The sequence below is a fragment of the Oreochromis niloticus genome, linkage group LG4 (genome assembly GCF_001858045.2).
Source record: "Oreochromis niloticus isolate F11D_XX linkage group LG4, O_niloticus_UMD_NMBU, whole genome shotgun sequence".
Classification (NCBI taxonomy): domain Eukaryota; kingdom Metazoa; phylum Chordata; class Actinopteri; order Cichliformes; family Cichlidae; genus Oreochromis; species Oreochromis niloticus.
In genome coordinates, this window is record NC_031969.2 from 34253845 (window position 1) to 34264279 (window position 10435).

Genomic DNA, 10435 nt, shown 5'->3' on the forward strand with positions numbered 1-10435 from the left:
ATATGCCAGTTATGGATCTTCGGATCCACATTATGTCAGCAGCTGTTCTCCACCGTGAACACGCCTCACAGACGACAGCTTACAGTCCTGCGTAAAGATGAAAGTGACTTCATACCACGGCAGACCCGCTGCTTTTCAGCATCTCTTTATTGACCACTTGTCACACACGGTTGCTGTACGCATACAGCCGGCTGTAGCTTTTCAGCTCACAGCCCGACAACACAACAGCAGAGAGAGCACAGACTTTAAGGGCGCGACGCGTGATTGCGGGTGCCGCTCAGGTGCGTCCGACTCCCCTGCAGCGGCGCTGCAAACCACGCCCCGCCACACACATTAACCAGGTAAAATACATATTTAGGCAGAATTTTGCAAATATCTATTTTTCATCTTTTAGCAGCATAGTGCTTTTTTTCCAATTACTTTTTAAAAGTCAGGTCAAGGCTCCAAAAGCCCAAAGGCGATATAAGGGTGGCGGCTCACAACAGTTTTTGTTTGCTACATGGATCATTTTAGTTCAGCTGGGTGTCTTTCCTTTTGTTATATTTCTTTAAGAGTTCAAAATGTGTTAATTAAATAAATAGATGTAATAAATGTAATTTTCTCTGTAGCACTTCATGGATTTCATAAGCAACACACTTTAGTTGCTCTGTGGATTCTTTTAAAAAGCAGTTAAAAAGTTTTCTGTTCAAACAAGCCTTTTGTTGATCTACGTATTTTATATTCTTTACATTATTTACATTTGATCTTTTACATTGTGTATAATGTCTATTGATTGTATTGTTTATTATAATATTTGTGTACAGCGCTTTGTGACTGCCTGTCTGTGAAAAGCTCTTAATAAATAAACTTTACTTACTTACTTTAGTTGTTCACACAAAGCACAAAAACAGTATATACAGTGTTATCTTCATTTTAGATTTCAAAAAGTATTTGCGGCTCCCAGTGTTTTCTTTTGCTTGGAAACCGGGTCCAAGTGGCTCTTTGGGTGTTAAAGGTTGCAGACCCCTGGTTTAACCAATCAGAGCTCAGCTGGTGAAGAACAGTGAAGACGCAACGTGGCGTGCTTTTATTTTCATATGTTTATTCTTTAAAGAAGCTCACAGACAGCAGATACAAAATCCCCAAAAATGTCAGAAATGAATAAAAATATGGAAAATGTGAACAGACAGTTCAGTGTGTGTGTGTGTGTGTGTGTGGGGGGGGGGGTCTCATGAAGTTCAGAATCTGAGGGAGAAGGCTCTGTAGGAGAGGTTGGTGAACACGTCGATGTGGTCGCTGCTGCCGCCGACTGTCAGCACCTGAAACACGACACGTTCACTAACACACTGGAAAAAAGAAACCTGATGTTGCTCTGTTGTCATTCACATCCTCTCTCTTCTGGCCACACCCCTTTCTGACTTTACTTTTAATCTGTTGATTGTTCTGGTTGTTTTCTCCAGCTTCAACAATCAGCACTGAGCCATATTGTACTGTCCCGCCGTGTTTGCACACGCTCGGTTTATCCAGCGATCTGTGAAACGCGTTTAACTTCACTCGTGAACCTATCGTGTCATGTGACCTCCGTGTTTGCGTGAGGATGTGCGTGCTGCATTCAGGGTCTCACCCGGTGCTCGGTGCTGTTGTTGTTGAGCTGCAGCGTGTTCAGGCTCTGTGGCGTGCAGGGAATCTGAGCTTTGACCTCGCCGCCCAGCAGGCAGTGCGACACGAACGCACCTTCACCCACCGTTAGGATCTACAGCAAATGCATCACAGGAAGTGAACCAGAGTGAGCACCAGCACGGATGGACAAATGCTGACTGAAGTGTCTTACTCACCAAGTCCTGGTGGAAGGCGGCCTGTCGTTGGCACCCGCTCAGGTTAAAGATGGAGGTCGGTGACAGCGAGCGAAGGTGCCACAGAGACAGAGACGGTCCGCCACCACACAGCTGTGGGGACAGGAAGTCAGACATGTTCAGAATCCTGCACATCTGGAATCAAAGGAAACATCTGCAAAACAACACACCTCAGAACCAGAACGAAGGAGAACGTTTCATCTCGCAGTTTAACGTCACCTGAACTCACCTGGAGTCCATCACCTGTTTCTAACACAGCAACACGACTCCTCGCAGACTAAAGTCAGAGTCTGACTCAAAAATAAGGAAGACTTTCATCTTTAGAGGTTTAAACGGTTAAAGCTGCGACGCTGTTTCAAAGATAAAAGATGACATCGTTTTCATCAAAGTAAACTTTGAGGGAAGGAGGGGGAGGAGTCACAGTGATGCGAGGAAACGTTTTCTCACCATCCAGTCGGAGTCGGTGGTCACGCAGCTGATCCATTTACCGTACTGAGGCCGCGCACACACCTGAAACACACACCTCTGTTTATCCTCAGATAAACAGGAAAATACACCACCACAGGACGTCTGTCCTTTCTGGCACTCACCTCGTACTTGTAGACCTCGATGCAGTGAACGCACTGACCCGTCCTGCTGTCTGTAACAGCAACACATCACCTTCATCATCACTTCCATCACCATAATCCTCATCATCACTAATGTCATCACATCACCATCACCATCATCCTCACCATCACCATCCTCATCCTCACCATCCTCCTCACAGTCCCATGTTTCCTGTGAACTCACCCCACACCCTCACTGCTCCGTCCTCTCCCCCCGACAGGATCTCCGCCTCCCTCTCTCTTACAGTCACGCAGTGGACGTAGTCCGAGTGACCCTGAAGGACGGTCTGAAGACACAACACAAACCCGTCACCATGGAAACACAGAACTCCCCCAACAGATGCTGCCATGAAAATCAGATTGAACAGGTGTGAAACAGTTCAGTGCACACACGGACGTCCAAGTAAAAAAACTGCAGTTCCTCTGACGTCCAGCAGAGGCTCCAGCAGTGAATCGGTCCCCACAAACTCACACGTTAACAGCAGAAGTCATCATTCACACACACACACGGATGACAGTGACATGCTGTAAGGAGAAAAATACCTCAGCGGTTATAACATGAAACGTGGAGTCAGTTTTGTTCCCCACTCACCTTGAACACACCGTTTTCCAGGTCCATGACATGGATGTTGTTATCGCCTCCTCCAACCACCAGGCTGTTATCCTGACACAGAAACACAACTCCTTATGACACATTGGAGCGACACGTCCGACAGAAACACAAATATCCTCATTATCATCAGAAAAAAGGCCCAAAAATGGAACTAGCCCCCCAGTGCATGCTCCATCCCTTCTAAAAACACCAAATTAAATAACATTCAAACTTAAAAAAGAGTAAAGAGTAAAAAGAAGTGTTTAAAAAGTCAGAATAATAAAAGGACTTCAATAAAAAATACAAAAACAAACAAAGGGGTTTAGTAAACCAGCGGCTCTGACGATGACGATGAGGAGGATACTCTTCATACTGTCACAGGTTTGTGTTTTATTTCAGGTTCCAGTCTTTTCTGTTCGTAAAGGTGGGCCAGCTTTAATGCGATGAAGAAAAGCAGAGGAGAGAGGTGGAGGTGTACTCACTCTGGAGTTGATGGTCATGGAGTTGATCTCTGGGATCTCCAGGCTGGATCTGTAAGGAGACAGCAGATGTTTGAGTGAGGAAGGAGACAGGAGGCAGACGGGAAGCAGACAGGAGGCAGGGGTGGAAGGCTGGTTCTCACTTGTAGTTCGGTCTTCGGGTCCACAGAGGTTTGACGTTCTGAGGAAGCAGAAACACAAAAATCAGGCAAACTCGTTTTTCCTCTCCGTCTGTGTGTCCCTGAAGGCGTTCTAGGTTACCTTCTTGGTGAGCTCGCTCCAGCTCCAGGCGCTGATCTCTCCATTTCCCGCGCTCAGCAGGTGGCAGTCAGTGGACAGAAGGGAAAAGACCGGCCCCTCATGAGCTGCAGGACAACAAGACCAAAAAGGAATCTGTGAGGACAGTGTGTCCAAAATCAACACGGACACAATGAACGGCCACTAAAGTCCCAATGAAACCATAACTCCCCACAAAGCTGCAATAAAAATCACAATAAAATGAGCCTCAAAAATATTGACTCACAAACACACCTGGAACTCCACCTGGTGGTGTAAACAGGAACTACAGCATTATTTTTTACAGTGTGTCATATTTTTACTGTTGGTGAGCTGCGTCGAGCTTAGACTCAGAGGTTTCTCTTTCTACCTGTCTAAATCACCATGGTAACTGATGCTGAAGCCCTCACCTGGTCAGACGCAGGCTTAATCCTGAGTTTTGGTTTAAAATCAGCTGGAACCTTCACGTTTTCACTGATTCTTTATTTCTAGTGTCTTCAGCATGACGCAGATGTTTGTCACCAAAAGGACTGAACGACGCTTCAGCGCCTCACAGGAGCGTCCAGTGTGACAGGATGTTTAGCGCTCATGTGCAGGAAACAGATAAATGTTTGGTTCTATCACAGAAACAAAAGGCTGGAAAGGTGAGTGTGTTTCATGTGAGTGAGCTCAGACTTCCTCGGTTCTAATCACGTTGTTGTTTTTTCTGCCACTGTTCGAGTGCAGGTGTAAACACCAACAGGTACGCCTGTGATGTCCTCGCCATCCTGCAGAGGCTTCGTGGGTTTAGGGTGACCTTTGACCCGAACACTCACCTGTGAAGGTCAGAACGGGTTTCTGGTTGAGCGCGGTGGAGTCTGGACTCAGAGCTGCAGACAAACTGGAAAAAACAGCATTGAGAAATGAGAGGTGTGGCCCTTCAGTGCGAGTGAGCGCAGGCGAGTCGAACCAGGTGCGTTTGACTCACCTGAACACTGCGATCTCGCCGTAGTTGTTTCCAGCTGCCAGGAAGCGACCGCAGGGAGAGAAACTCTGAGAGAACACGGACATGTGCAGCAGCTGCAGACACAGACAGGTGCGTTAGTCCAAGCACCACAACACAGGTGAACAACCACACCTGTGCAGGGACATCTGGGTAACTTAAAGTTACCACGTGGTGCAGGACATGCAGTCATGTGACGTCACCTTTATTCGCCTGAGTGTAAACATTCCAATCAGCTTTAAATAAGCAGTTTGTGAATAAACGTGCATGTATCTATAAACAGATGACTCGCAGCAAAGGTTGTTACTAATACTGATCACTTCCGGTCAGTAAATCTATCGCACATCACATTCACCTCAACTTTTTAAAAAGCGACTAAAATTTAAATTCTTAAATTTAAATTCTTAAATTTTAGTTAAAGACTCGAATTTAAGTTCAGTGGAATTTTAAACGGAGTTCGTTTTGAGTCCGTTTTCCGGTAAAACAGAGAAAACCTGAAACTAATCTGAGCTCGTTCACTTCTTTGTTGATTTTTCTATCGTTCAGCACGAAGCTCGCTTTACTCTCAAACATCAGCCGGTTTCTCTATTTCCTGTTTCCGCTGAGATAAACGTTGTAAGCCTCACCTCCACGGGACCCATGCTGCTCACACAAACTCTCCGAGCTCCTTTAAGGCGAACACGGCACAAAACACCGAAACAGAAGCAAAGGAACCAAAACTCAAACAGAGGAGGGAAAGAGCGGACCAGGGCGAAGGAATGTGACGTCACCAACACTAGCCCCGAGGATTCTGGGAGATGTATTTTAGAAGCGACAAGCCTCTTCTCCTCAGCGGCTTGTCCTCCTCTGCACATCCTCCTTCACTGCATCCACGAACCTTCACTGAGCTCTTCCTCTTCTCTTCCTGTCATCAGCTTCATCATCATCGTTCTCCCTCCTCTGCACACGTACAGACCGTCTCAGCCTCCCTCCTCCCTCCTGCAGATCACAGAGACGCCTGCCTGGTCTCATCAGCCATCCCGTCGATCAGCATTGCAAACAAGCAGCGGGTCAGAGCAGATCCCTGATCTACTCTCACCTCCACCTTCAACCACCTCACCGCTGTCCTCATACGTGTGCTGCACCACCCTCACATACTTCTTCATGGTTCCTCGTGCAGTACCGTCAATCATCTGCTTCCTCTGATCCACAAACACACAGAAGCTCCTTCTCATCTAAAATTCTCCATCAGCACTAACATCACAGCTCTTCCTCAGCATGAAGCCACACTGCTGCTCGACAATCATCACCTAGCTTCAACATCTCTGTTGCACATGTTGGTGGTGTGGCTCACCAGTGTCATCCTCTCTCCTAGACGTCTCCACACCTGCACAGGTACACTGTACTGCCAAAAGTATTCACTCGCCAAATCATTGAATTCAGGTGTCCCAGTCACCTCCATGACCACAGGTGTTTAAAGTCAGCAGCTAGGCATGCAGAAAGAATGTGTGAAAGCATGGCTCGCTCTCAGGAGCTCAGGGAACTCCATCGTGGCGCTATCATAGGATGCCACCTGTGCAACAGGTCCAGCTGTGGAATTTCCTCACAACTTAACATTCCACAGTCAGCTGTTAGTGGAATTATAACAAAGTGGAAACAACTGGGAACACCAACAGCTCAGCCATGAAGTGGTCAACCGTGGTGCGAGGATGCGAGGCGCAGAGTGCACAGGGGTCGCTGACTCTCTGCAGAGTCAGTCACTACAGACCTCCAAACGTCATGTGGCCTTCAGATGAGCTTAACATCTGAATGCAGTGGTGTAAACCACGCCACTACTGGACTCTAGAACAATGGCGGCGTGTTCCCCGGACTGACCAATCATGCTTCTCCATCTGGCGATCTGATGGACGAGTCTGGGTTTGGCGGTTGCCAGGACAACGGTACTTGTCTGACTGCGCTGTGTAAAGTTTGGTGGAGGGGGGTTATGGTGTGGGGTGTTCTTCAGCAGTCTTCGTGCTTCAGCAGACCGAGACACTGTGGACACCTTCATGTTCCCAGTATGTGGGAACAGTGTGGGGATGGCTCCTTCCTGTTCCCACATGACTGCACACCAGTGCACGAAGAAAAGTCCATAAAGACATGGACGAGCCGGTTTGGTGTGGGAGAACCAGACTGGGCTGCACAGAGTCCTGACCTCAGCCTGATCCAACACCTTTGGGACCAATCAGAGCGGAGGCTGTGAGCCAGGCCTTCTCCTCCAACATCACTGTGACCTCACACATGTGCTTCTGGAAGAACGATCAACACTTCCCATAAACACTCCTGAACCTGTGGAAATCCTTCCAGGAGACGCACAGCTGCACACAGACATATTCACTGGAGTTCATGGCAGAACGATGGATCTCATCCGGACCAGTCTCTTTCCACTCTCCACCCTCGTCTTAGCTGCTCTCAGAGTTATCATAGTTTTATACTCTCAAATGATTTTGTATTTTTATTTCATTTTGAGTTTTTAATTCACTTTAGTTTCCAGAGCACATTTTCTTGTGTCGGTTCAGTTCGGTTCACAGCACAAAAAATCATCAGCTGCCCCCTGCCCTCCTTGTCTGCTGTCTACAACTCCTGTTGTCTCAGCAGGGCCAGAAACATCTCAAAGGACACTACCCATCCGGCTACCATCTTTTCAACCTACTGCCGTCTGGCAGGCGCTTCAGATCCATTCAGGCCAGGACAAACAGACTCAGGGGCAGCCATCAGCATACTCAACTCAAACTTGCACAAAAGTGATCTGCACTGAAATATCATCAATTCTCTGCCTGTCTGTCTCTGTCATCTAGTACTGTACTGTGTATTTATATTTATATTAAGTGTATAGTTAAATTATTGTATAGTTTTTATAATGTGCTAAAGCACTTGTGCACTTTTATAGCACTGTTTCTAATCTCATTATACTATGTATAATGACAATAAAGGCTTTCAGTGGCTCTGACCTCACATGTCATGAAGACGCTGGAGAGACTCGTCCTAAAACATCTGCGGCTGCTGGTGGAGCCTTGGCTGGACCCCCTGCAGTTTGCTTATCAACCTCGTATCGGTGTGGAGGATGCCATCATCTACCTGCTGGACCAGGCTTATTCTCATCTGGACATTGTTGGGAGCACTGTGAGGGTCATGTTCTTTGACTTCTCCAGTGCTTTTAACACGATCAGACCATCACTGCTGGGGAATAAGCTCACGGAAATGCAGGTGGACGCCCCACTGGTAGGTTGGATTACGGACTATTTAACAAGTCGACCACAGCATGTCCGACTGAAGAGCTGCCGCTCAGATAACATCCTGAGCAGCACAGGGGCGCCACAGGGGACGGTCCTATCACCCTTCCTTTTCACCCTCTACACATCTGACTTCAGGTACAAGTCTCAGTCATGCCATCTGCAGAAATTCTCAGATGACTCTGCCATTGTGGGCTGTATCAGGGATGGACAGGAGGAGGAGTACAGGAGTGTGGTGGACAGCTTTGTCGAGTGGTGTGAGCTAAACCACCTACAACTTAATATCACAAAGACAAAGGAACTGATTATGGACTTTAGGAAGCAGGCTCCTCCTCCTACCCCTGTCACCATCAGAGGGGCTGACGTGGAGATCGTTGAGGACTACCGGTACCTGGGGGTACACTTGGACTGTAAACTGGACTGGACCAAGAACACCAATGCTATCTACAAAAAAGGGCAGAGTCGGCTTTTCCTACTGAGGCGGCTCAGGTCCTTCAATGTTGGTAGGAAAATCCTGACCATGTTCTATCACTCGGTGTTGGAGAGCGTTGTGTTCTTTGCAGCTGTGTGCTGGGGAAGTGGGGTGAAGACAGCTGATGCCAACAGGCTGAACAAACCGATTAGAAAGGCCGGTTCTGTCCTGGGTGTCAGACTTGAGAACCTGGAGGAGGTGTCTGAGAGGAGAATGCTAAAAAAGCTTCTTTCTATCATGGACAACCCCTCCCACCCCATGCACGCCCCCATGATGGACCATCGGAGCAAACGCGGCAAAAGACTCATTGCCCCGAAATGCAGAACTGACCGCCACAGGAAATCCTTTGTACCGGTGGCAATAAGACTGTTTAACTCTTCCTCACTCTGTAGGTGATTCTCCTGAGACTATTACCTATGTTATTCTGTTCCCTCCCAGACCGTGCAATATTACCCAAGAGTACTTATTGAATATTTGTTTTCATCCCCCCATCATACGCTGCTACTCCCTTCATTCTATTGCACAATACTTTGTCACTTTCTAGAATCGCCTGCACTGATAGTTTAGTTATTTATTCACCAGGATATAGTTATGTATATTACTTTGTTAGAGTTATCCGATTATTTGTCTTGCACTATCCTACTGTATATTACTGTACACTATTCTTATTGTATATATATTGTATATCTTATATCTATTTCATCTGTGCCTCGGTCTCTCCTGCTGCTTTGAGCATGTACATGACAAAAGAATTTCCCTCGGGATAAATAAAGTTGTTCTTATTCTTATTCAATTCAATTCAAGTTTTTCTTAGTTTTGGTCTTTCTAAGTATTATTATTGGCATGAGTCAGTGCAGGTATTAAAATAAAACAGGATTTTTTTAATTTTTTTTTTTTACCAAACTTACAAACACATTTCTTCTCTATTATTGTTTTATTTTGTTTTATTTTGTTTTGCAAGTTTACAAAATAATTCAATTTTTACTTGAGTTGATTAAAATGATTTTTCACACTTGGCTTCAGTTAGCTGTGATAACCTCGGCTGACCTCACTTCCTCCATCCTGCTCTCTTGCTTCATTCATCAGCTCCACACAGAGCTCCTTCCATCTTTCCGTCTCTATCTTCACCTTACCACAGGTGCTCGTTAACCTGACCATCTCATCTTTACGATGTGCATGTTTGCTCTGACATCAGATGGACTTCCTGATAAAACCCTCCTAGTTTATCTGAACCAGGACTACACTGGCTTGTGGTCCCCGTGTGGCTGGGAGACATTGTGATATTTTGAAAAATAATAAATATAAGACAACAAAAGGGAGATAAACAGTGTTCAATCTTCATAATGTGGGAAATTTTGTACAAAAAAGGGAAAAAGTGCCGATAAAATGTTGTTTCAGTTTAAAACATTTTGGTATTTGCCACCATCTCACCAGTGCAGCTGAATCATGTCGATTAGATCTGATTAGACTTTTATTGTGAAGTATTACTTGATGGGATTTTTGGGATTACTTTATCTTCTTTTATTTTGGTATAAGTTTGTTTTTTCTGACAGTCAGCTGACTGATGAATGGACCAGCTGAGGATTGCCTTTCTCTTTTACACAGCTGACTCACATCAGTAATTAAGGGGATTTAAGCCCAGGGACAGGTGAGCTCTGGGCCAGAGTGCCATGTGAATGGTTACAGCTACTGAGCGGTGCGTTTGGTGTGTTTGCAGCTAGTGAGCTGCTCTTTTTTTTTTGGACTTACCTTTCAGTTCATCGACCAACGCTTGGGTTTTTCTTTTGTTTCTTTAAATGGTAATAGTGGCTTGTCCGTCTCTTTTAGTTAGTATTAATAGAAACTTTAATAAAACTCTTTAATTGAACCCTTTTGCCTGCTTGTCTCCTTTTTCTGACCCGGACACTTTTTGTTACTTCCCCCTCACCGTCTAGACCCCTTAG

At 46.0% G+C, this 10435-nt stretch overlaps 1 protein-coding gene across 1 annotated transcript; it reads right to left on the bottom strand.

Annotated features, from left to right (window-relative positions):
• Positions 1 to 1060: 1060 nt before the first annotated feature.
• Positions 1061 to 5554, bottom strand: thoc6 (THO complex 6). The gene is made up of 13 exons (XM_003442555.5): positions 5396 to 5554; positions 4755 to 4846; positions 4603 to 4667; positions 3773 to 3876; positions 3655 to 3692; positions 3515 to 3563; positions 3033 to 3104; positions 2625 to 2727; positions 2423 to 2472; positions 2280 to 2342; positions 1815 to 1925; positions 1604 to 1732; positions 1061 to 1298 (listed from the first exon to the last, which is right to left on the bottom strand). The coding sequence occupies exons 1-13, from the start codon at positions 5408 to 5410 to the stop codon at positions 1218 to 1220; spliced, it is 972 nt and encodes a 323-aa protein (XP_003442603.1). The 5' UTR covers positions 5411 to 5554; the 3' UTR covers positions 1061 to 1217.
• Between the last annotated feature and the right edge of the window lie 4881 nt (positions 5555 to 10435).

Coding starts and splice junctions, on each gene's coding strand:
- thoc6 (XM_003442555.5), bottom strand. Junction 4,668..4,754: donor GGCGAGATCGCAGTGTTCAG/GTGAGTCAAACG, acceptor TGTTTTTTCCAG/TTTGTCTGCAGCTCTGAGTC. Junction 3,693..3,772: donor GGAGCGAGCTCACCAAGAAG/GTAACCTAGAAC, acceptor CTGCTTCCTCAG/AACGTCAAACCTCTGTGGAC.